Source organism: Rhinolophus ferrumequinum, chromosome 2 (genome assembly GCF_004115265.2).
Source record: "Rhinolophus ferrumequinum isolate MPI-CBG mRhiFer1 chromosome 2, mRhiFer1_v1.p, whole genome shotgun sequence".
NCBI lineage: Eukaryota > Metazoa > Chordata > Mammalia > Chiroptera > Rhinolophidae > Rhinolophus > Rhinolophus ferrumequinum.
Window position 1 is genome coordinate 101,668,521 of NC_046285.1, and position 27,030 is coordinate 101,695,550.

The 27,030-nt window shown below is 39.6% G+C and overlaps 1 protein-coding gene across 1 annotated transcript in view; it reads left to right on the forward strand.

The window, feature by feature from the left end:
• The first annotated feature begins 10,139 nt into the window (after positions 1–10,139).
• MORC3 (MORC family CW-type zinc finger 3) overlaps positions 10,140–27,030 on the forward strand; it is a 39,568-nt gene continuing 22,677 nt past the window's right edge. The window contains exons 1-6 of the mRNA XM_033127910.1: positions 10,140–10,365; positions 19,419–19,491; positions 22,648–22,780; positions 23,898–24,112; positions 24,637–24,784; positions 26,291–26,438. Of these exons, the coding sequence (XP_032983801.1) occupies positions 10,327–10,365; positions 19,419–19,491; positions 22,648–22,780; positions 23,898–24,112; positions 24,637–24,784; positions 26,291–26,438 (756 nt within the window). The 5' untranslated portion in view covers positions 10,140–10,326. The remainder of the gene's footprint in view (positions 10,366–19,418; positions 19,492–22,647; positions 22,781–23,897; positions 24,113–24,636; positions 24,785–26,290; positions 26,439–27,030) is intronic.

The following is a 27,030-nucleotide window of genomic DNA, read 5'->3' on the forward strand; positions in this document are numbered from 1 at the left end:
CGTGTCCATTACAATCACGTGTTTGCACTGTTCAGCTGTGTAAGAAATACCTAGTTTTCAAAACTCTGACAGCTGTAACCTTAGTTATGTACCACTCAGGATGTACCTTGCCAGCACTTTCCACGTAACATAAATCAGTCAACGTAGTCACGGAGGCTTTCATGCCTGAAAAGACCGTCTGGGAAACTCAGGCTTGGGACCTCTTCCCTTTTCCTCTCTCCTTTCTGAGATCTATTTTCCACTTTGTAGACATCACTGTTCATTAAAGTAATCCCTTTCTAGGCATAGACTTCTCTAGCCTGGCCGCATGTCATCCCACTCTTTCTGAGCCTTTATGTCTCATGCCAGCTCCCCTATTTAGAATCCTGGCTGGGCGCCCCTCCTCTGCTGGGGCTTGCCTTCCAGACCTGCCTAGCTCATGTCCCCTTTTCAGTCCCCGGAGCATTACATGAAATCCCTTTCCTGGCCAGATGATACCCACTGCCCTAATGAGTGCTCTCATGTCACCCTGTGGGTCAGGGTGTCTTGCAATTTGGCTAACATTATCAGTTAGTTTCTCCTAACACCCTGCTGCTTACTGGTGTGCATGCAGTGCAGAAGCAGTTTGTGTCATGAGCCCCAGTATAGGATCTGGGGAGGAAAGAACCTCTCGGTTCCCTAAATAAGGGCTGAAAATGAGAATCGAAAGTCACCGCTAGATATGTGATTATTCATACAAATAATGTGTTTAAAATTACATGGAAGTTATGTTCATGTTTTTGTATGTAGGGGATATCTTTAAAAACATTTGCAAGTTTGGTCACTCAAGTTTTAATATTGAAGTATAGAATTATAAATCCTATAATTCAGGTTGTGAGGTGATAAACCAGGTGCTCGTTAATAGTTAACGTCAAGATGGGTGTATATGTTCATCAAAATCTACAGCGAACTAGTAGTTTATTTCTAGCAGTAGCATTGTGCCATGAAAGGTGGCTCTTACATCTATACTTAGATTTACTAATTTCGCTGTTCAGTTGTTTTTTATTGGGGGAGGGGAACAGGACTTTATTGGGGAACAGTGTGTACTTCCAGGACTTCCCCCAAGTCAAGCTGTTGTCCTTTCAGTCTTAGTTGTGGAGGGCGCAGCTCAGCTCCAGGTCCAGTTGCCATTGCTAGTTGCAGGGGGCGCAGCCCACCATCCCTTGCGGGAGTCGAACCGGCAACCTTGTGGTTGACAGGACACGCTCCAACCAACTGAGCCATCTGGGAGCTCAGCGGCAGCTCAGCTCAAGGTGCCGTGTTCAATCTTAGTTGCAGGGGGTGGAGCCCACCATCCCTTGCGGGACTCGAGGAATTGAACCGGCAACCTTGTGGTTGAGAGCCCACTGGCCCATGTGGGAATTGAACCGGCAGCCTTCGGAGTTAGGAGCATGGAGCTCTAACCGCCTGAGCCACTGGGCCGGCCCCGCTGTTCAGTTTTTTTCTCCCCAATATCTAAAGCAACTTATTGGTCTCTGATAATACCACGTGTAATTTAATCCTTATTTATTAAATAGAACTCTTAAAGGACAGGGAGTCAACAGCGCGTCTTTCTGTCAGAACACTCAAGAAGCCATCTTGTGATACGCATTAAATCTTTTGTCAGTGTGCCCCACAGTAGGTGATACAAGCTCTGAAGTCACCTTGCTTGGGATTGACACTCAGCTTCCCCATGTACTAGCCTGGGCAAATACTTCGTGCCTCAGTTTTGTCATCTGAGAAAAGGGAATATTGGTGGTAACTCCTCTTAAGGTTGCAGCAGCTAACCATCTCTGCCCTCTCTGAGATCTATATAAACAGTTTCGATCACACACCCATCAGTAAAAATGAAACATGTGCCTCCCCCGATATCCATAAGCCTGTGTGTTATGTTAATTTACCTGAGTACCAACATACATTGTGTAGTTTATAAAAGAGGAAATGGAGATTTTTAAAGTATGAGGAAAAACAGAATTAGCAGTTCTGATATTTTCTTTTTCACAACAGAGGCCTGTGTGCACCCCACTTTGGAGATGACTGCTTGTAATGACAAGCGGGGAAAAGAAAGAGGAGGACATGCTAGAGTGGGGCTAATTAATTTATTTAGCAATATCTAATCAATTTATTTAGCAATATGCAATAGCAAAAGACAGGCAATTAATAGAATGTGCTAATGACAAAGGCAGTTAAGACTAAACTATATATATTGATAACAATGTCATATCAAAGGAGTATACATATATATAAGTTTAAGAGATCCCAACATATGTTTACTGTTGATCAAAAATCACTTGGCTAAATAACAACATCAATAGAGTATCTAGAAGCAGTAATAAAATTTATAGGATAGCAACTATTACAGTAAATGCCAAAAGCTCACCAAACTGGGAAATGACACTGGGAAGTTCAGGAACAAAACCTTACCAGGTCCACAGCTGGAAAACTGAGGCATCTTGATGCTGCAAGCTGCAAGTTGCATACAGTTTCCAAAATGTTAATAAATTCCCAAGAATGCTGCTGCTGTTGTCGTCGTTGCTGGAAGTTAGGGCATCTCCTGATGTTGCAGGCTGCAAGCTGCATACAAGATTTCAAAATGCTAGCAAGTTCTCAAGAATGCTGCTGCTGTTGTTACTGGAAGTTAGGGTGTCTCCTGATGCTGCAAGCTACAGGTTGTACATAAGTTTCTAAAATGTTAATAATCGTGTTTCCCCGAAAACAAGACTTCGCGGAACAGTGAGCTCTAATGCATCTTTTGGAGCAAAAATTAATATAAGACTTGTTCTTATTTTACTATAAGACCCGGTCTTATATTAATTTTTGCTCCAAAAGATGCATTAGAGCTGATTGTCCGGCGAGGTCTTATTTTCGGGGTAACACGGAAGTTCTCAAAAAGGTTAACCATGGGAAACAACACTGGAGAGTTTGGGAACCAGCCAGACCTCACCAGGTTGGCGGCTGGAAGTCAGGGTGTCTCCTGATGTGGTAAACTGCATGTTGCATACAAGTTTGCAAAATGTTATAATGATGAAGAATCGCCAATGACAAATGATGAAATTTACACTGCCAACTGTGGTCTGTCTTACGTATTTTTTCAGATGTACCTTAGAGCCAAGCTCCTTGTTCCTGCTTCCCCTTGAGGAAATAGCCAGTTCCAGGAGGGTGCGCCAGTTACTGTGATAAAACTATTGCTTATCCAGCTAAAGGACCAGTTTACTTGGACAAACAATACGTACTGTTCTCACCTGGGACAATTGGCCCAAGGTCTTCCAAAGCCTGGCAACATGCCTGTCACATCATTCTGATACTTCTCTACATCATCTGCTGATGCAGGCAAAACAGACAAAAAGACTCTTCATCACCTCATATCTCCCCTGCCAGGAATGAGACGAGAGAGAATTTTCTGAACCCAAAGCTAACCATCACCTCACATGCAGTCTCTCATGTGAGGGAACAAAAAGCTAACAGCCAAAAGCTACCATCAGCCAATGAAGGCAAATTTTCCTAACATCTTTCCCATGCTGCTCTGATTCAGCTCCTCCCAGAGGGACTTAGCGCCATGTGTCCAGCCCAAGGACCAAAGGGCCACTGCACTGAGGGTAAGCAGTATGTCAGGAGAGGTGGGGCTTACCAAGGGTGGCCATAGCAACAGACTGGTGTCTACACAGAGCACTACGGGGCCGGAGGTTGGGGTAGTGTAGCCCGTGTGTGGGCATGAAATGATCCCTACCACTGGAGTGCTTTCCAGGCATGATGCTAAATGTGTCACGTGCATGATTTCTTTCTTACCACCCCATTAGGAGGTAAGGACTATTAGCCTGTTTCACAAAGCCAGCAGAACCAAGAACCGAAACCTAGGTCTGTCTCTCTCTAGGGCCCTACATTCTCAAGCCCAGTGCTGAGAAAGTTAAACAGGAAAACCTCAGGATGGTGCTGCTGCTGGGTAATGCATGGAAGACTTTCTGAGACTACCCCATCCACCTGACTTCTGGCAGAATCAGTGAGTCTGAGTAACAGCACAAGGCGTGGCTCCGAGCTCTCGAGGTGCGGTGAGCGTGTTTTAAAGGAGAACAAGCCTATATTTCCAGTTCCTTTGGTGTCTGCCATATACAGGCAGCCAGTAAATAACTAAATGAACGTGAAGGTTGATTTCTCTGCCCAAGGTGATGCTGGAAGAAAGAAGAAAGGGTAGTAAACCAAATTTTGAATGAATTACTTTGGAGGATTAGACAGGTGGGTGCTCAGGGAAGAGTGGGTTTTCTGCCCCAAACATGGACTTTCTGTCACTGTAATAGTTACCTTGGCAAGACACATGCTATTTCACTGACCACCCTCTTTTGGCACATAAGGATGCCCCCTTTGGCTTGTCTTCCGCACTCCTCCCTGATGATCCCAGAGCTGCCTGATGACATAGCCAGCCCAACCCACCTGAAGCATCTGTGAGGTCAGCCCATTGTGTCTTCACTGGGGTCGTCCTTAATTCTTACTGGACCTTTGACAGCTGAACACTCCACTGTACAGAGAGTGAGCACTTGACTGTGCGTTACCCTGCTTAGACGGGTCTTAGTGTGATAGTAAAGATACTATGTGAACTAACAAGCATTTATTGTATGGTGTTCCACGTGTTTCCCTTCCGATTATTTCTCTTTGTTCTGAATCTAAGCCAGAATAACAATCTAAAGTCCTTAGAAAACAGACAAGTTGTTCAATATGATTGGGAGGGGTGGAGCTTGTGGCCAACTGAAGCATATGCAAGGCAATCTAATTCAATAAAAAGTTAATGTGTACACATCAATATAGTTTTTGACATCAATATCTTTTTCTATATATAAATAGCCCCTCCCAGATTGCCCTGGACACCCCATAGGGTGGCCCCAGGGACACCCCCTGGACAGCCCAGGGAGAAAATCCCATTTACAATAACAATAATAAAATATGAAGAAAAGTCCTTTAATGAGCTCCTTGAAGAAAATACTATCAAAGGAGTAAAGACATGAAACTAAAGGAAATGTTTATTCGGTCTTGAAGAGGAAGAAGATTCAACTTTATAAGTTGTAAATTCTAAGTTAACCTACAAATTTAATTCAATCCCCCCAAAAAACAACTCTTGGCAATTTTTTTGAACCGGATAAATTCATAATAAAATTTACAAAAAAAAAAAAAAATCAGGCAAAAATAGCCAGAAATTGTCTGAAAGAAGAATAATGAAGAGAACTAACCTGAGCAGATCTTTAAACATATTATAAAGCTGAAATAATCGGTACCAGTGTGAGAATGGACAGGAGATCAATAGAACAAAACAGAAAGTCCATCAGTGGACAGAAAAGCATAGAACAGTTTATTGATGTGATAAAAGCAGCACTTCAAATCCATAGGGGGGAGGAAAAGTGGCTTAGTCAGTGAATGATATTGGGATAAGTAAGTAACCAAAAGGGAGAAAAGTTGGATTTATATCTCATACTTTCACCAAAATAAATTCCATAGTGATCAAAGATTCAAGCCATGAAGAAACTATGAAAATACCAAACAAAATCAAGAGAAGATATTTATATAAGCCAAGAATGAAGATGATCTTTCTTGGATGGACATAAGTTCCAGAAGCCATAAGAGAAAGTTCTATAACTTTGTCCATATAAGTTTTCTTTTAAAAATTCTGCATAATGAAAATCATCATAAGCAAAGTAAAAGACAAATGGAAAACTGAGGAAAATATTTGAGATTCATATTACCAAGGGTTAATTTCTCTAATACTTAACTCCTAGCAAAAGAAAAAGAATAGATAAACAGACAAAAGATATGTATGGGGAGTTCACACACACACAATGACTGGCTTGTACACATATAAAAAGATGCCCAACCTTACAATATGAGAAAAAAATGAAAATTCCTCTATAATATTGTTCACTGACCATTTCAGCAGATACCAGTAAAAGGAGAAAACACAATCCCTGCTACATTGCTACAGGAGAGGTATACAGTGGTACCTCGGTTTTCTAACGTAATCCGTTACGGAAGACTGAGTTCTGAAATGTTCGAAAACAGCCGACATCTAGGCCTCAGGATCTTGTACTCAGCGGAAGCCGCATGACGTGTTCGACTTCCAAGGTGTGTTCGAAAACAAGCATTTACTTCCAGGTTTATGGCATTCGTAAACTGAAATATTCGTCAACGGAGATGTTCAAAAACCGAGGTACTCCTGTATATAAATATAAATTGGTACCGAGGTACTACTGTATATAAATTGGTACAAGCTGTGGAGGAAATAGGACAATTTCTTTTTAGTTTGGAGATCTAATTGGCTTTATTAAGTGATTTATGAATTGGGCGGCATCCCATCTAACAACTAGAAGGATGCTCCCTGGCCACTTCTGTATCTTTTGACCCAACAATCCTACTTCGAGGAATTTATCTGATATACATACATATGTGCAAAATGGCTTATGCACAAGTTATTCATAGTAGTGTTGTTGATAATAGCAAAAGTTGGAGACAAGTTGTGTCCACCAGTCGGAGACTAAGTAAATTACAATACATCAATGTAATGGAACATTATGAAGCTGCCAAAGAATGGGAAGAAGCTCTTTATGTATGGATATAGAAGGATCTCCCAGATACCATGTTCAATGTAAGAGAAGATGCATAATTGTACAGGTTTATGAAAGCAGTCAGAAAAAATATTAAAAAAAGAAAGCAGTCAGATTTTGTTAGATAGCACAAGTGTCTCAAGGTCTGGACAATTCTTACTAATCTTTCTGAATGCTAATCATGCTAAATGTTAAAATGCAGTACAGTATTTTGCAGAAGTAGCTGTAACTGGATGAGCTTGACCTGAACCCAAACTGTTAAGTTTAGCCAACTACAAAAAAAAGAAAAAGAAAAAGAAAAGAAAAATCAACATGTAATTAACCAAATAGTTAGTGTATATAAGCAATGTCTAAACCTCTCTTTGGGGAGACGGAGCTTTCGATGTGAATCCTCTGTCTCCTTTACTTGCTGCAAGTAAATAAAACTACCTATCAACAACCCTGTCTTGTTCTTGAATAGAACACCCCAAGGGAACCCCTTGAGTTTGGTAACATTTCACATTTTTTTGATTTAGATCAGTTGGAGATTTTATTTTATCTGACTAATATTCTAACCCTTATAAAGAATTAAAAAGTTTCTCTTTCCTGTCTTAGTTCAGGCTGCTATAATGAAAATACTATAGACTGGGTGGCTTAAACAACAAACATTCATTTCTCACAGTTCTGGAAGCTAGAAAAGTCCAAGATCAAAGCACCTTCCTGGTTCTTCCTGTTGTGTCCTCACATGGCAGAAGTGTTGAGGGGCCTCAGCACCGTCTCTTTTGTAAGGACACTAATCCTGTTCATGAGGGACCCACCCTTATGACCTAATCAGCTCCCAAAGGCCCCACCTCCTAATGCTGTCACATTGTGGATTAGGATTTCAACATACAAATTTGGGGGTGGGGGTGGGGAACAAACATTCAGTCTACAGCACTCCCCCAAAAATATAGCTTTTAATCATGAAAAATCACATCAAACTCAGCTTTGACATTTTTAAAAATACATACATATTTTATTGGGTAACAGTGTGTTTTTTCCAGGACACATCATCTCCAAGTCAAGTCGCCCCACCGGCAGGTCAGTGGCAGCTCAGCTCAGGTTATTGTCTTCAATCTGGTTGTGGAAGATGCAGCTCACTGGCCCATGTGGGAATTGAGCCGGCGACCTTGTTAAGAGCTCGCGTTCTAACCAACTGAGCCACCCGGCCACCCCAGCTTTGACATTTTTTAAAATAAATATTTCCAAGTAAGCTTAGTGTGTGTGACAGAAACAGCAGAGGGGTGTGCTGGAACACTTTCCTTCCTGAAAAAGCCCCTTTTATTCTAACTGTGGGGACAGAGTCCCAGAGAGCAGTTTCCAGGCTCTCGGCTCAGTTATTAGATGGCCATCAGCTGTAATCAGATGGCCATCAGCTGTTACCGGTTAGCCATTAGCCACTACTATAAATGCCGGAGCTACGCTAGGTTGGTTGGTAGGTAGGTAGGTAGGTAGGTAGGTAGGTAAAGAAGCAGACGGCGGATTGTGGCTAGCAAGTGCAGTTAGCAAGCGGATTGTGGATTGCAGATCATGTTGATCATACTTCCGGTGTCTCACCAGGCCGCCAGCGAGACTGGGGTGCAGGAAGACTCCTCGTTGGGGCACTGGCGGATGTTTGTTTCTGTGTCTCGACCAGCCACCATCGAGAATATAGTGGTAGGACTCCCTTATCCATGGCTCCGTTGTTGTTCCTTTTTGGCCTCACCATATCCTGCGTTCTTGTGCAGGGAGTGGGACCAGAGACCCTGCATGACACCAACCTACTACAAGTTTAGCCTGTATGTGTTTGCCTCACATTTCATCCATATGAGTAAGTCTTGAGAATGTAGAAATCCACTGTATGCACAATTGTTAAAAAGCGAGGGGTTGGGGGGGCAATAATTTGTATGTACAGGTAAGTATTTACTTGTACATGACTAGACTATTGTCTATTCCTGCTCTACTAAATGACCACAAACTTAGTGGCTTAAAACTACAGTAATGTATTCTCTTCTAGTTCTGGAGGCCAGAGGTCTAAAATGAGTTTCAATGGGCTGAAAACCAAGGTGTCTGCAGGGTCTTGCTCACATTGTAAACTCTACGGGTCCTAGAGTGGAGTTTTCTTTCCTTTTCCAGCTTCTTGGCTCCTTCGCTCATGGCTCCTTCTCCATAATCAAAAAGCCAGTAGCATAGTACCTGTCTCCTAGGCAAGTCTTTCTCCTTCAGCGGTTAAATATGGTTAAATAGTGTTCTGTGACCAAATCTCCTTCTGCCTCTGTCATGCAAAGACACTTGTGATTGCATCTAGGGCCACCTGGATAATCCAGGCTAATCTCATCTCAAAAGCAAAGTAACTTGCTGAACATCACATAGTTAATAAAATAAGTTGGATTTAGGCCTAGACACTGCACTATACTATTAAATTAAAATCCTACTTTGTTTTTTTACAAAGTGCTGGTCAAGACTTTCCAAATTGATTTCACAACTCACAAATGAGCCATAATTTATTTAATAAACAACCTTGATATCAAAAATTCCACAAGAGCAGAATTTCTCTATTTTGCTCACCACTAATCCTTAGCACCCTCACTTTGCCTGTCACCAAGAGATGCTCAATAAGTAGTTGATGAAAGAGACTTGCATGTAACAGTACAGTCTTAAAGCTGGAGGAAACCCGAGAAATTACCAAATACAGACCATTTCAAATGAAATTAACTAGCACTCTTATGTGATTCACATTATGTCATTTACTCTATGGTCAGTGGTGACAACAGGTTTTTTTTTTTTAACATTTCCTCAATCATTTATTTTTTCATTAATTTAAGAATGAGCACTTACAAATTTCAAGTTGAAATAACTAGGTAAAATGAAAACGCAAGTTGCAGAAGACTCTGTAAAGTCTAATCCCACATTGTAAATAGTATTTATGTAATATATAGTAAGTCTGGAGTAATGTACACCAAATTGTTTACTTGTTCTGGTGAAGGAATTGGGGATAAATTTTATAGTTTCTACTTCTGTATTATTTGAATTTTCACAAAGAAAATATCACTCTTACAATCATAAAAACGCAATGGATATTTTTAAAAAATCCTTTCAATCCTTTCTTTACCTGCAGTGTTTGACAGCCCTTGACTGACTCATTTCTATAAGCCTACTCACTTAGCCCAACGGCCCGCTCAAAGTCGGTAACAAATAAGTGTGCTCGAACGAAAGGACTTAATAAATGTGCATGTGGCAAAGGACTCTATCAGGCTAGTAATTGTCAGGGTAAATCCAAAAAGTGTATTTCGTTAATAAATTTTCAAATCACGTTGACATTGGTAGGCATCAGATGGCTTTTCTTAGTGCAATTTACGTCCGGTCAGATGAAGCACCTAGAGTGCAACTTTCTGAGCCTCCAGCGCACAGCGCGCCAGGGTTCAAACTTGGGACCCTCCAGGTAATGCAGTGACCACTATGCTGCCGCGCCTCACGCATGCGCCCTTCCCCCGCCGAGCCCCGCCGCTCCCAGCCTAGCTCTCCCGCTCAGCCAGCCTTAACCCGCCAGGCAATTTGCCTTTCCCACACACCCAATCCGACGGCGCGTGGAGGCGGAAGTGGGTGGGCGGGGCAGCCTCGCGGCCCGCTGTCCCGCCCCGGAAGTGGGCGGGACACAGCAGGATCCACAATCGTCAGGATCCACAATCGTTCCTTCGCCTCCCAGTCGGGTTGCGGCGGAGGCCGGTCCTGGCTTTGTAGCTCGCTCAAGATGGCGGCGCAGGAACCCAGCGGGATCCGCCTCAGCGCGGTGAGCAGCCGCGAGGGGTGGAGCGGGCCGTGTCCCAGGAGGGCGGGCAGGCGGGCAAGCGAGGGGAGGGCCGGCAGTGGGAGGTGGCGACTCGCCGGCCCGGCGGCTACGGTGGGGTCGTGGGAAGTGGCAGCCATCTCGCTCGGGTTGGCAGAGCGGCTCGGCGGCGGGCAGGGCCAGGCCGGGCTGTGCGGGCCGGGCTGAGTTTCGTTTCTTCCGCGTTAGGTTTCTGTTTTGCCTCCGCGTCTTTTGGGCGTGCCGGGGCCGGTGCCCCTCCTCCCGATTCCCTTCTGGCTGTCTCGCCGCTGTCGTCCGAGGGTGAGGGTGAGGCCTCGGCGGCCGCCTGGACAGCCTCTCGGACCGCTGGGCCCCGGACCCTTCTCGGCTTGCGGGTCCGCAGGGTGCTCCGGACAGGGGGACGGAGGGCAGTCTACAGCCAGAAATGCCGGCGGCCTTGACCTCCTGGCAGCGGGACAGGGTGAAGCGAGCCCGGACGAGTCTCCCTCATTCGTTTAAATTCCTGCCGCTTCCCTCTAGTTAAGCCCTGGGGCCTGAATCACTAGGTCACCGAGCTCTCCTGTTTCCCCTCTAGCCTCTTCGTCGCATTTGTTTTGGGTTCTTGGAAATCCTTCCTCATTTCTTGAATCTACGAGTAAGGAGCGGTCACACAATATGAATTAAAATTGCACGTCTGAAAATGTGGGCGTGGCTTTCCTACCTGACTATCCTAAAAAAGTTAGCGGTCTTATGCAAAAATGTACCTCCTCTTGAGGGTGTTAACTCTTGCCAAAGAATGGCTACTCCAGTATCTTTAAATTTAACATCCAAATGGCAATACCATTACTTTTGAAATGGTGCATTGCCCTGCGACTTCCATTCATTCAGCCACTTTCTTACTAACACCTGGTATTGTCGGAGTTTGTCGTTTTTCCTGATGAGTGTGGTATCGGTTTATTTTGCATTTCCCTGACTGCTTGTGAAGTTGAAAGTTTTTCACGTTTCACTTTTTTGTTTTTTTGGTGTTTGTAAAAAATATGCGTACCCTTTGCCCATTTTTCTGTTTGTTTTGAAGGAATCTATTGATTTCTAAGCGTTCTTTACATACTCTGAATAAAAGGTCCTTTGGTTACGTAAGTGGTTTGTTGAATGATACAGCATTTAGTAGTTTTAATATAGAGTAACTTTATTCTTTCTTACTACTGGCTTTAAACATTATTTGCTAGTTCTTCCCCAGACCTCGGTGAATCGGGGCAGATTTAGTGCTTCTCAATTAGCCTTAAGTATTGTAAAGTCTGACATTATCTATTTTAAAATCTTTTATTTATTTGTCATCGTCCCTCTCCCCTGCCAGCCGTTGCTAGATTGGGCCACATTCAGGCCTAGAAACCTGTGGTGGGGAAAAGGAGCGAGCTGTTCTTTTCCTGTGTCGACCCTTGAATTCGTTCTCCTTTCCCTTATGCCTTATGTCTGGCTCTTCAAGATTGAGGTGAGGAAGAAAGGGAGCAAAGATGAGGGTCAAAACAGCCTTAAGAGACACACACTGTTAGCTGGCTGGCTGGGTGAAGCAGCTGTCCATGTGCTAACTCTTTTGTGGGTAATATGGGCTGTTTGGAACCTCATTGACAGAAGTCTCCCATCTGTAGCTTCTGGACTCGCCACCAGTCTCTTTGCTTTAGGACAGGAATTGGCAAACTACAGCTCATGGGCCAAATCCAGCTTGCCACCTGTTTTGTATGGCTCACAAGCTAAGAATGATTCTTAAACAGCTAGAAAAAATCAAAGAATAATAATTTTGTAACAGGAAAATTATGTGAAATAGACATTTCAGTTTCTGCACATAAGTTTCACTAGAATATGGCCACGCTCAATCGTTTGTGTATAGTTCTCAAATGCTTGCATTAGGGAGAGGGTCTAGGAATTAATGAGTTCTTGCATTTGTCCGAAGCCATAGAACTTAAGGCACAAAGGGTGAATATAATGTGTGCTAATTTTTAAAAATCACTTAGGTTGGGAGATCCTGGGATGGAATATGGAGTGACAAAAACATTTAAATATTTGCTTTTTGCCTCTATATTTCTAAGTAAAATGTTGATACCATTTTGTTGTTTTCCAGAAATCCTGCTGTGCATTTAGGTGATACACACACTCTTCACCTCCTCCCATCCTTCCAGTGCTTATATCTCTCCTTTTTTGGTTGAATTACTGTATGATTTATCACTCTTATCATTATTCAAATGAGCCAGCCAGAACTATAATTGTGTGGTTTTGTGTTTTTTTTTTTTGCTATACAGTTGTTTTTTCCCTTAAGTTAATAATTGATTTGTATTTATGCTTGTTTGCTTAGTTTTTGTCTGTACTCATTGATCACCATTTAATTTAAACTTTGAGAGAACTGGAAAATCTTTTCCAGATGTGTTCAGGCACATCCAGTACTTGTCAGTTTTGTTGGTTCACTTGTGATTTGGCGACTTCCCTTTATCATTTTTCTGGACATTTCCTTCCCCTTTTTGTTATGTCTTCATCCTACATATTCCTCTTTTGAAGTTTTCTCTTTTCTCCCTTGGCAAGCACAGTAGCTTAATGACTGAGAGCATGGGCTCTGGAGCCCACCTTCCTGGGTTCAAATTCTGACTGACAACTGGATATGTGACCTTGGGCAAGTTACTTTAACGTCTTTGTGCTGGAGTTTCCAGTCTGAAGTGTGGGGAAAATAATCTTACCCATCTCAAAGGGTTGTTTTAAAAATTAAATGACAGAGTACATATAAAGGGCCTGTGAATGCTATAAGCACTCAGTAAATATTTGCTATTTTTTGTTATTGGTAGTGGTGGAGCCCATCCATCCTTCCAAAAACAGGTGTAATTTCCTAAGAACAGAGCACATGGGAAGAAAATTTTTTCATGTTATTTCCTGGAAATATGGTTTTGGTTACCATTGCTTGCTCTTTATATATAATTGGGCTGGGTTTGTAATTCTAGATTACAAATGATTTCTGTCAGAATTTTAAAGGCATGTTTTATTTAATAGAATCCTATGCATTGTATTGGGGACCTAGGCTGGAAACTCAAGTTCTTAATATCTGGAAATTTTTCTCATTTATTTAACAAATTTCTTCCCTCAATTTTTTTGTTCTATTTTGTCTCCTATTTTCCTTCTCATTGTTTTTTTCTTTACTTTTTGGGAGATTTCTTACATTTGATTTCCTACCTTTCTCTTTCCATATATTTAATTATCATAAACACCATCTTATTCTCTATCTTCTTAAATTGTCCCTGGACAAAATATTTATTTTTGTCACTGGGCATATTAGTCATAGTATTTTTGAAGTTTTCTTTTACTCTGCATTGCCTTCTTTGTTTCTTTGACTGTTTTGATTTCTAATTTTACACATTCTCAAATGTCTGGAGATGATTAGCCTTCTGCTTACATTTCCAAGTAGGACACTAAAAGCTGATTGGGAAATGTTCATACCTAAGTAGAGCTAGTCCTTTGGTGGGTGGCAGTATTGGGTGATCAGTTAGGAAGGAGCCATCTGTTTCCTTGAGGGCACCCTTTGTCAGTATCTGTAGACATTAAAGAATGGAAGTGTTAGCAACAACTATGTATAATGCCAGGTGGGTACTTCATGAATCAGGGATCACTGTACAATAATTTATGTCTAACCACTATGCTGTACAGCGGAAACTAATATAAAATAATATTGAATGGCAGCTGTAACTGAAAAAAATAGTTAAAAAAAGAATGGATGTGTTAGACCATAAAAATAAGTATGCTGAAAATAAGTAAAAAATGTTTTACAGTAATTTTTAAAAAGTGAGAACAACAGAAATAAGATGCTATTCAGAAAGCACAATTGTAAAATAGCACCAAATAGAACTTGTAGAAATCATTCCATTTTCTGGAGAGGAACGCTACATCTAGATTCCTGCTCCTGGCTGCCAGCTCATCTGGAAGCCCATTAGGGGAAAGGAGATAGTCTCACGTTGCTCAGTTTGCCAACTTTATTTTTTTATTGTGGTAAAATATACATAACAAAATTTACCATGTTACACATTTTTAAGTGTATAGTTCAGTAGTGTTAAGTACATTCACATTGTTGTGCAACCAGTCTCCAAAACTGTCTTCATCTTGCAAAACTAAAACTTATACCCATTAAAAAATAAGTCTCCATTCCATTTTTCCCATATAAATGGAATCATACAGTATTTGTCCTTTTGTGACTGGCTTATTTCACTTAGTGTGATGTCCTCAGGATTCATCCATGTTGTAGCATGTGTCAGAATTTCCTTTTTTAAGGCTGAATAATAGTCCAGTGTATGAATATACTACATTTTGTTTATCTGTTCATTCGTCAATGGACAGTTTGTTTGCTTCCATCTTTTCACTATAGTGAATAATGCTGCTTTGAACATGGGTATGTAAATATCTCTTTGAGACTCTGCTTTCAGTACTTTTCAGTATATACTCAAGTGGAATCACTGGATTATATGGTAATTCTATAATTTTTTGAGGAACCCCTATAGTGGCTACACCATTTTACGTTCCCTCAGAGTGTTACAGGAGATTCATGTTCTCCATATCCTCCCCAGCACTTGTTATTTTCTGGTTTTGTTGTTGTGTTTGTGAAGTGGATTTATTGTTTTACTTTGTGATAGTAGCCATCCTAATGAGTGTGAGGTGGTACCTTATTGGGGTTTTGATTGGCATTTCCTTAATGATTAGTGATGTGAGCATCTTTTCATGTGGTTAGTGGCCATGTGTTCACCATCTTTGGAGGAATAGCTGTTCCTTTGTCTATTTTTTAAATTAGGTTGTTAGTTGTTTTGTTGTTGAATAGTAGTTCTAAGTTTTGTAGTTTCAGCTCTTATGTGTAGGTCTTTGATCGATTTTGAGTTAATTTTTGTATATGGTGTAAGATAAGGGGTACATCTTCATTTTTTGCATATGGATATCCAGCTTTCCCAGTTATACTTTTTGCAAAGATTGGCTTTTCCCGCGTTGAATGGTCATTACACCCTTTTGGAAAATCGTTTGACCATGTATGTATAAGAGGTTTTATTTCTGGGCTGTTTGCTGGCTTGCTCTTGACCCATCTCTTATCAGTTGTGCCTGAGCTTGCCATCATCAATTTCTCTAGAGAACACACCTCCAGTTTTATATGGAGTTGCCCAGAGTAGTTGCAGGTTGCTCAGGATGAAAGAAGGATCTCAGGGAATCTTAATTGCTTCTTTTAAAGACTTTCAACCTGTCTTGTTTTCATACAGCCTCTAGTACTTTTGATTAGAAAGGCACAGAAATCAAATCCCTAAGCCTTTGTGGGATTTTGTCAGTTTCTGGCCTGCTTCTTTTTGTTGGGTTTCCCATTTATAGGCTTCAGATTTATCTCTTTCCAGGCTATTAAATCAGTTATCTCTAGTTTCCAAATTACTGACTTTTGTCTACTATTGTCCATCAGTTCTTTTTGTTCTTCTGGATTTATGCCATTTTTTTCCTTTACTGTAGAGCAGATTCAGGACAGAGCCAGAGAGGTAAACACTCTCCAGGTGTTCAAGCTTCCATGTTTAAAAAGTTTTATATTTAAAATTTGTAACTTGATTCTTAAATCTTAAATTTTGATTCTTTAAAAATCTACGTGGTCTTTATAGCATCTCATTTGTGTGTGTGTGCATTTTTTGGAAATTACTTTGGACATGTATAGTTATTTACAGGGATACCTATTTTATAGGTTGATTCTTTTTTTTACCTAATGTTTTGGTGGCGGGGGAGTGTGTCTGGTACTCCTGTGTCTTGTCTGCTAACATTTTCTCCTGGTGGATTGTTTCCTTGAATGTTATTTTAGATGGTGTAGTCAAATATTCTCCAAATAATCATTTAGGGGAATCTATGCTGTCTGGTTGATGCTGTCTCCACAGTGGTTCCGCAGGTTATATAAATTGAAACTAACTCAAATGAAGGCGTGCCTCTTTTTACAGAACGTCATGTTATACCTTTTTTTTTTTTTTTTTTTTGACCTAGAGTCCACACTGAGACAGACAAGCTTCCCATTAGGCAGATTCCCTCTTTCCTGTCTCTTTATTGAAGGTATGGGGAGGCAGTTTCTTCCAAGTGCCTGCTTCTCTTCTGCCATATCTATCCCTGACTCACCATTGAAACCGAAACCTTTGTATTCCAGTTAAGCACCCCACTCTAATCCCCAGTACATCCCCATTTTCAAATCTTATTTGTTTTTAATTCCTTCTTTACTGGTTAAGTCATTTAATGCTCTTTTAACAACCTTGTAAGCTGATACTGTTATCCTCATTTTTGCAGATGACAGAACTTGAGGTACAGAGATTAAGTTTCTTTGCCAGGATCACATACCTAATTAAATATATTCCATATACCATAGTATGTCTGCTGTGTGTGTGTGTGTGTGTGTGTGTGTGTGTGTGTGTGTGTGTTTGTGTTACACTGCTGTTTGGCTGTTCAAGAGTGTTTTTCATTGTAGTTAGTGACATTCTAGAGATTATTACTGAGAATAATTGAAAATAATTGCTCATGCTTACATACCCAAAAAGCCACTGTTTAGCATTCATTGTTCGTTACTGATGCCTTCTTTGCTTTGCTCTCCTGGGACTCTGACTCAAGAACAATTTGTACTGTTTCAGTTTAGAATCAGTGTCTACGATGAAGTCATTAAATGAAAATTGACATTCCTAGCGCCACACTCTGCCATGCGTCTAAAATCAAAAGTATTGCCACATGGACCAAAAGACCCCATTTCTAACTCCAGATTTCACACCTGACAGAAATGCATAAAACAGAGACAGAAACACTAAGGGTTTATAGGTGGTTGATTAATCATTTTCTCCTTTGGTAGCCAGAGGTTTAAAAACACCCAAAGCCATGCCCCATAGTAAGGTTTAGAAAGGGAGAGGTATATACCTTTTTTAAAAAAAATGGTAGCTTGACGAATCTGCAACGGGAGGAACTGGGACTGGAAAATCTGACTGCTGGCACATTCTTAGGTAGATTAATTAGAGAAAAGGCTTCTTGTGTGAGATGAATATCTGGAAATGGATTTTCATTAGAAGCTCTTGGTGATGTATGCTTTAGAAAGTCTGAATTACTTATACTCCACATTGCATGACTGTGTGCTATATTACATGGCGTATACCATAGGAGGTCTAAATCACACATACTCCAGTTGGAAGATGGTTCTACAGAATACCATTTCTCGCCTGTGTACTTCAACCTAATGGGAACCAATGCTTGGGCATTGTCTAAAATCAAATGTTGACAGAGGAAAAGTGGAGAGCTCTTTCAGATACCTTATGGCAGCAGCTGAGCACTGCAAGTGAGGCTGTCATAATTTATAATCTAACCACATTTCTGGGGCTCTTCACATGAAACAAAGTGACACTCTTTTTTTCCTTATGAGAAAATCTGTTCCAAGTGAATGCAAAAAAGTCCTCATTGCATAGAAATTCTCTGCATGTTGAAATTTTCAAGCCTCATCCTTTTAAAACCATTTGTACGTTTTTACACATTTGATATTTATTAGGTTGGTGAAAAAGCAATTCTGGTTTTTGCGATTTTTTTAACCTTTTGAACAGCAATTACTTTTGCACCAACCTAACACATTACTCAGGAATTCAGACTCTCTATACCATGAGGTTGATTGGCATATTCTTCCATACTGCGAGTAAAATCACACATAAAATCCTTGGAAATCAAGGTTTGTTGCATTTGAACTATTATTTGACATTGTTTAAAAGGTTTGTAGATGTATAGTACTCTACTGCTACAAGTTCACTTTAATGAACTTGGAGTAAATACTAAAATAAAGTGTCAAGTATTGACTTCCAACAGACTACCAGAAAAGCCTGTTGACTAATAAGCAAAGCTAAGTTTGTTAAGCCTAATGCACTAAGGAGAAAACACCCCCTTGGCAAAGTCTTAGTTGTGTTTCCTAGTAGGAAGATCAGGAAATGAAAGAGGATTTTAGGGCATTGGCTGGGTAGTTTTGAAGTAGGTCTTGTAAGGTCTGTAACTTTGGGATTGGGTAATTTATGATGTCATGGCTTTGAATTGGTCGATATAAAGAGGCAAGTGTTTTGGTACAAGTCTTGATGCGTAAACTAATATTTAGTTGAGTCACAGCCTTATTTTCCAAGAATCTTACCTTCTAGGTTATATTTTCCGGGTATATCCTGAAAGAAGCAGCTAAGTTATTTTTACTTGGTCTCAGTGTTGTTTAACACAAGGACAGAAAATTATATATATACATATATATTTATATTTTAATTTATTGGGGTGACAATTGTTAGTAAAATTACATAGATTTAAGGTGTACAATTCTGTATTACATCATCTATAAATCCCATTGTGTGTTCACCACCCGGAGTCAGTTCTCTTCCATCACCATATATTTGATCCCCCTTACCCTCATCTCCCACCCTATATTGTTTTTTTAATGCCAAAAAAAAACAAAAAAGCTTTCATGGCTGAAAGCTTTTCTGAACGAAAGGGTTTATTGAGGCAAATCCTCCCCAGAAAAAGACCCGATCCTGGGGCACGCAGTCTAAACCACCAGTAGCAGGGCTAAGACAAACCTGTCCACAGTCTTGGACTTGACAGCACTTTTATACATTATGTTCTGGGGAAGACACATATAAGCTGTTCTGAAAGAATTTACACTGGCTACAGATAAGGGTGGGGGTGGGGGGTGGGAAAAGGGGAAACGGGGGCAGTCCTAGGATAGGGGCACAGCCGGAAAGGAAGAGACATTTACTACTTTTGATTGGTTGTGGGCAACAGTCCTGAAAGTGCGCCCATGGTCAGTATGCTTTGGAGTCTGGCGGTAACTGCAGTAGTTGAGTCAAAACTCCGGTGTACCTTCAGGAATGTGAGCAGTCTGTTGTTGGGCCACAGCTATTAATTGATTAACTACTTTCTCACTTTCTCTTGCCCACTGTAATTTAATTTAGGACTCTCAGAATTGTTCTCTTCTCAGTTTCTGTTCTTAAAAGTAAGACCTGAATTAATTTACATAAATCATTCATTTGTTTCAGCTATGCCCGAGGTTTTTACATACAAATTCTACTAGTCACACTTGGCCATTCAGTGCAGTTGCTGAATTAATAGGTATGTAAAATTGACATTTCATAATCTGTTGTGTGCAATTGAAGTTTTAAAAAAGCTTTTCATTGAAAAATAGTATGTAAATGTGCTTTTTAAAAAAACAAATGTTATTTTGAATGATAACATTGTGAGTAAAGGTTACCTAGCATAACAACTATTCAAATGGATGTCAAATTAATCATTGTTCAACCCTACCTATGCTTTTGTCAAAGTATTTTAATTTGCCAAGTTCATGAAACATGTTGAAAATACTTTTATTCTGATTATGAAAGAGATAGGTCTATTTCTGAAATATGAGAATTATTTTTTTTAATGGTTGGGAAGTATGTATGACGTTCGATTCATTTTTCTGGTATTAATAAGTAGGAGTATTAATGTTATGTTAGATTTGTGGGAATAAATTCTTGTTTCTGACAATAGTCAAGGTATAGGATTGTATTTTAATGACTTAATGAATATGAGAAAACAGGTAAGGTTGTGGTCAGATTTACATTATGGGTCATGAGTTTTTTCCTTGGAAAAATTCGTGCACATGAATTTTCTTTTAAGCATGTTTGAGAAACAAAGGAAAATTATAATCTTAGGAATTCTTAGATGTACTTTAGATTCTTCATCAAGGAAGGGTTCTACCTTGTTTCCCCAAAAATAAGACCTAACCGGAAGAAAAGCCCTCGCATGATTTTTCCGGATGACGTCCCTGAACATAATAAGCCCTAATGCGTCTTTTGGAGCGAACCTTAATATAAGACCCAGTCTTATTTTCAGCGAAACATTGTATCTTAGATGGTGCACAAAAAAGAAAAGAAGGAACTTTTGAGCACCCTTCTTTTCTTTGGTATAGTTAGATTTTCCGTCTCTAGCTGACATAGACTGTTTGGATGTTTTTTTAAAGCCCCAGATATGCTATAGCATTGCAGCTATTCAGTTATTATTTTTTGATGGCAACCCAGAGGAGCTACCCAACCTAGGATCTATCCTTCCCATAATAGTGATTCTCTAGCTTTCGGTTAGAGCTCGGGTACGCAAACTGCGGCCCGCGGGCCAACTGCGGTCCGCAATCCATTTTTCATTGGCCCGCAGCAAATTCCAAAAATATATTTAGTTTACTTAAATAAACCATGGGAGGCAATACGTACTTCACCTCAAGTGAGTGGCCCGGCTGTTTGTGTATTTTACCGCATATGGTCCTTGGTGAAAAACGTTGAAAAAAGTTTAGACACCCCTGCGTTAGAGCAACCGAAGGTTACCGTGCTTTTTGTGGTTTATCAAATTTTAAGGTTTTTTTCCCCTTCCTTCCCCCCGCCCATTCCAGCCATGTTCTCAGTCTATTTGTGGAGGACGCAGCTCACTGGCCCATGATGGTGTTATGAGCTTTGCACTCTACCCGGCTGAGCCAGTCGGTCGCTCGCCACCAGCTGGCTGCACACGGCAGCTCACGGCCGCACAAGGCAGCTCACGGCCACTCACAGCTGCTCACGGCAGCCCAGCTCCAGGTCTAGCCGTTGTTCACAATCTTAGCTGTAGATGGTGCAGCTCACTGGCCCATGTGGGAATCGAACCGGCGACCTCAGTGTTAGGAGCACAGTTCTCCAACAACTTGAAGCACCCAGCCGCCCTCAAATTTTAAGTTTTTAATGTAACACCATCTTTCCTGAAATAGTTGATTTAAAAAAAAAAATTTGATTTTAATTGTAGGCAGCCTTAATGGAAGGATAGTTTGAGAACCATTGTTTATATTATAACAAACACTTAAAAATACACCTCAAAAAGTATTTTTGGTCAGTTAGTGATATTCAAATGGATCTTAGATAGTTCACAAGTTGATATTATTACTGCTACTGTTGAAATTTTTCATTTTTCTTTGATGTATTCCTTCATACTTATCTTTTCTGAGAAAAACAAGGATGCTAAACAAGGGTGTTAAATACGGTGTACAGAGATCATAGACGTACAAAAGCCACCAGAAACTTTGGTTAGATTATGTTTAAAAAATTCCACTGAGGGAGTCGGCGGGTTAGCTCAGTGGGTTAGAGCGTGGTGCTCTTAACAAGGTTGTCGGTTCCATCCGCACATGGGCCACTGTGAGCTGCGCCCTCCACAACTAGATTGAAACAACAACTTGACTTGGAGATGATGGGTCCAGGAAAAACAGACTTAAATAAATAAAAGTTAAAAAAAAAAACTTACAAAAAATATTCCACCAGGTAAATTTGGAGATCTAATTGGCTTTATGAAGTGATTCATGAATGGGGCAGCATTCTATCTGGTAGCTAGAAGGACACTCCGAGGGGTTGTGCAAAACGGAAGGATTTTATAGGAAGCAGGATGGGCAGGGGAGCTATTAGTGAAAGAAAAGAATGGATTATTTTGGGGACATCGTTTTGGGGGAGGAAGAGAAGGGGAAGAAAGATTTTTATCCTGCAGATTGCCCTGCCTCTGCTTTCTATGTGGGGGATGGAAAGGGCCTACGTGACAGATTACCGTACTGGTACTTGTCCAGAAAAATTCCAGACTGGTTAAGGTTAATTAAAATAACATTTGAGAGGTTAAAACTGCAGTTATATCAGGTATTAAAATTTAGTGTTGATGTCATAGGCTTTTACCATGAGTGATGCCATTTTGGGCCTGTGGTTTTCTCTTTAATAATTGAAAAGGGTCACGATTTGAAAAACTGTAGAAGGTAAACCTTCATCTGTATATGTAGCTTAGCAGAAAATGATACTGCTTTCTCATTTATTTAATAACCAAATTGTGTCTTCCATGTCAAGTTGTAGGCCAGTGGACACTCAGCTCCTAGTTTCCATTATGATAGTAGCCAGGCTAGTTCTTTGGACAGAGGACCTTCTTACCTTGATTATCTCTGTAGTGCAGTGATTCTTCTTGCTTTTATACTTTTTCAGTGTAGTGGGTACCAGTCTTTGCTCTCTATAATGAATCGAGGGCTTTGGAAAGAGTTCATTCTGTTATTAATTGATGAGTAATATATAGCAGGGTATGGTTTTTTAGTTCCATGTTTTCAAATCTTAAAGAGATCTTTAATATTTCAGCTTTTCAAATTTTCATAACATGTTATTCCATTGCTTGTTAAAGGATTGTTCTGAAGTAATTGCTTTTCTTTAAAACACAAACTGAAAATTTTTCAAAACATTTGTTTCTCAGATAATGCCTATGATCCTGATGTGAATGCAAAACAGATATGGATTGATAAAACATTGATAAAGAACTATATATGCTTGACATTCACTGATAATGGGAATGGTATGACTTCAGATAAATTGCATAAAATGCTAAGGTATGTAAAAGTGTCATACTTCTTAAACTCATTGCTTTCACCTAGTTCAAGGGTCTCATGTGTCATACTTATTGCCCATAGTTTTTGTTTTTCGAATATGAAATGCTATTCCCCCATAGTATGCTCTATTCTCTAAGTCTTCCATCATTTTCTACTATTGCTAGGTTATTATGCAATCCTACCATTTTCATCACACCAGCCCCATGTCTGACTTACCTGAAATTCTACAGTTCCTTTACAGAGTTGTAGCACATTAATACCTGTTGATTATACTTTAGTGTAAATTAGTTTTAACCAGTATTTCCAATAAAACACCACTTTTTGGGGGCGGGTGGTGTAATTTTAAAGGGCTTCAGAGGATGAGGAAAGCAGCATAAAATAGTTGTAAAGGCCTTGGGCTCTAGTGTTGCAGAATAGGATGTCAGTATGAAGCCAGATGTGTCTGAAACGGAAATTAAGATGCATACGACAGGTACAGGGTAGAGGGAGAATTTGGCAGCAGACTTTTCTACTGTTCCTCAAATATTTCTTATGCTGCCCAAAAGTCAAAGTAACCCCATCAGGCTTGCTGAGAAAAAGAGAACCATTCACATTTACTGGAGATTTCATGGGGTGAAATCTCAAGGGCCCAGGGGCCCAAATTATAACTTAGCCATTTAGTCAGGATGTGCCTGGCAATGGGCTCCCATTTTAGCGTGTGTAATTCTTAAAGACCCCTGTGATGTGGGCTTGGTTTCCTTCGTTTCAAAGATGAGGAACATCAAGGCAGATTAAAAGTCATTTGCTCAAGATAATACGTCTAGGAAGGATGAAGCCAGCATAGAAACCCAGGGTTTCTACATGTTACAGTTGTTGTTTTTTTTTTTTTTTATTTTTATTTATTTATTTTTTTTAAATTTCTTGGGGTGACAATTGTTAGTAAAATTACATAGATTTCAGGTGTACAATTCGGTATCACATCATCTATAAATTTCATTGTGTGTTCACCACCCAGAGTCAGTTCTCCTTCCATCACCATATATTTGATCCCTCTTACCCTTATCTCCCACCCCCCACCCCCCTACATGTTACAGTTTTTGATGCGTATTTATTTTTTCAATCTTTCTTTTCTTTGTAGCTTTGGCTTCAGTGACAAAGTCACCGTGAATGGTCATGTCCCAGTTGGATTGTATGGTAATGGTTTCAAGTCAGGTTCTATGCGTTTGGGTAGAGATGCCATCGTTTTTACCAAAAATGGAGAAAGCATGAGCGTGGGCTTCTTGTCTCAGACCTACTTGGAAGCCATAAAAGCAGAACACGTTGTTGTCCCCATAGTGGCATTCAACAAACACCATATCCTTTTGTTTTTGAAACAGAAGCGGTGTAGAAACTAAAGAAATAATGTGAACCATTTGAGCCTCTTGCCCCCCTCCAGATTCTTGTTTTTTAATCACACCTTCCATTCTAGCTCTTTTTCCTATCTACTGCCTTGACTAAGCCTTTGTTCCTTTCTCTGTTGGAGTTGTGCTATGGAAATCCTTACTGTTAGATGGTTGCATTTATGTTGAGCTTCCTGGAGCTTTCCTCTTTGTTTCACTCTTGTGGTCTGGCTTGAAATTTTCACTAATTACCATGAAAAGCAAGATATCTCGAGGAAAATATCATTTATATAAATACACTTCAAATGTTGGAAACCATTAAATTAGTTAGGGATAATAAACTTGCTCATACTTCATCTTCTGGTGTTCATTTGAAATCAAACTGCCATTTTGAAACTTAGAAAATAATTTAGTAAATAGTTTTTCTGTTTGAGTTGGTTTCCATATGCAATTGTAAAAAAATATCTTGTTGGTGTAAGTCTTTAACTTCAGATATACGACAGGTGATTAATTCAGTGGAATCAAAAGCAAGTCTTGCTGCAATTCTGGAACATTCTTTGTTTTCTACGGAACAGAAATTACTAGCAGAACTGGATGCTATTATGGGTAAGAAGGGGACGAGGATCATCATTTGGAATCTTAGAAGGTAAGTATGGACCTCAGCTAGTTGTTAATCATTTGGGAAGTAAAGTTCATTTGCATGAATGATTTTATTACATTCATCCATTGTTACAGAGTAGAAATACACTGAAAGGTGCTCATTTTTTGGTATAGTTAATGATTTGTCTTTTCCAATGGTATTTTATTGAGGCCACTTTGGCTTCAATTTGAGGTAATTTCATAATACTAAAAATAAATTTCCTAGCCCTGCATAGCACTCTCTTCTCACTCTATTTTTCTGCCCCCTCCTCAAAAAACAAAAACAAACAAGGAATGAGAAGATAAAAATCCCACTAAGTCCCAACTTGCGTAAGTTAAAAGAGAAGTCTTTGTCCATTTGGTCCGTTACTGAAAGCTAAGCATGATTTAGCACCTGGTAAGAAAAGTAATTTAGATGACACTTCTATGTTGCTAAAATTTGTAGATCTTTATCCTTGTGAGGATAAGATCCTTAGCAGATAAAAGTTTTAAAATTAGGATGAATGTATAATATTGAGAGATCTAAGACCATAGGAATAAAGCACAAAAAGTGTGGTAAACCTACAATACTTTAAATCTTGTGCTTTTCTAGCATCCTGTATTCCCTTCTTTTATTTTTCTTGCTTTTGCTTTCCTGTCCCTCTGCCATTTTTTATTTTTCATTTAAACTTTTTATTTTGAGATAACTGTAGATTCATGTGCAGTTGTAAGAATAATAGAAGAGATCTCATGTACTTTTTACCCAGTTTCCCCCAATGGTAACATGTTGCAAAACTATACTACATTAGTACTATTGGTGTGGACATTGGTATAGTCAAGATACTGGACATTTTTATCACCTCTAGGATTCCTCAGGTTGCTCCTTTATGTTCACACCCATTCCTTCCTTAATTCCAGACAACCTCTGTTGCATTCTTCATTTCTATAACTTTGTCATCTCAAGAATGTTACATAAAAGGAATCATACAGTGTGAAACTGTTTGGGGTTGGCTTCTTTCATTCAGCCTAATTCTCTGGAGAATTGGTGTGTGTCAGGCTCTTGGTGTATGTCAATAGTTTGCTTCCTTTTTTTTTGCTCAGTATATTGCATTGTGTGCATGGATCACTCTGTTTAACCTTTTACCTGTTAAAGGCCGTCTGGGTTGTTTATACAGTTTTTGGCTATTACAAATAGGGCTCTAAACGTTTGTGGGAGTATAGTCTTCATTTTTCTACAGTAAATGACCAGGAGTATAATTGAAGGTCATATGGTAGTTGCATGTTTAGTTTTTTAGGAAACTTCCAGAATGGCTCTACTGTTTGATCTTGCCTCCAGCAGTGTGTGAGTGAATTCAGTTTTTTTGCATTTTCCTAGATTTCTTTTCTTTCATTTTTTTCTTCCTTTTGTTTTCCCTACTACCACTACCATGATGTTTTCCACGTATAGGTGTTTTGTTTTGTTAACTAATAGTAGCTCCTTGCTGAGCTTGCTATGAACTTTAAATTTAGCTCCTTCAAAAAATTACTTTTACAGCTACAGAAATGCAACAGAGTTTGATTTTGATAAGGATAAATATGACATCAGAATTCCAGAAGATTTAGATGAGACAACAGGGAAGAAGGGGTACAAGAAGCAAGAGAGGATGGACCAAATTGCCCCTGAGAGTGACTATTCCCTAAGGGTATGTATCTGTCTCTCTATGGAAATGAGAAAATCGTCAGATACAGGAAATTATGGTATCCACTTGTGTTATAAATACTGCCATTGATCTCTAAATGAAAGTATCTCAGACATGAACCAACTTAATTAAACTTTTCACAAGCACACTTGTTTTATTTGCTTAGAATCAGTTTTTTAATTGTGAAGTCATCAAATCGAACAGCTTTTGTAGTTCTTTTACTATGTGGTTATATTATTAAATCGGGAATACTAGAATCAGTATACTATTTTAGGATGGCTATATTGATTAATTCAATCAAAAATACCAAATTCAGAGTTTCTCTTTTTTAATTTAAAATATTGTAGAATACACACACACACACACCCCTACCTTGACATCCTAAAGCAATAAATTATTAATAGACTAGAGATAATGTACATTAGTATAATTTTGTGATAAATATCCGAGATTTGACCTTAGAAATGGGTATGTTTTTGAGATTGAGGAAATTAATATCTCAATATAACAATGTTGATATAATAATATTGTTTCTTAGTCACTATAAGATACACACTAACTTTTCCCCATATTTTTTGTGCTGAAATGATTCCAT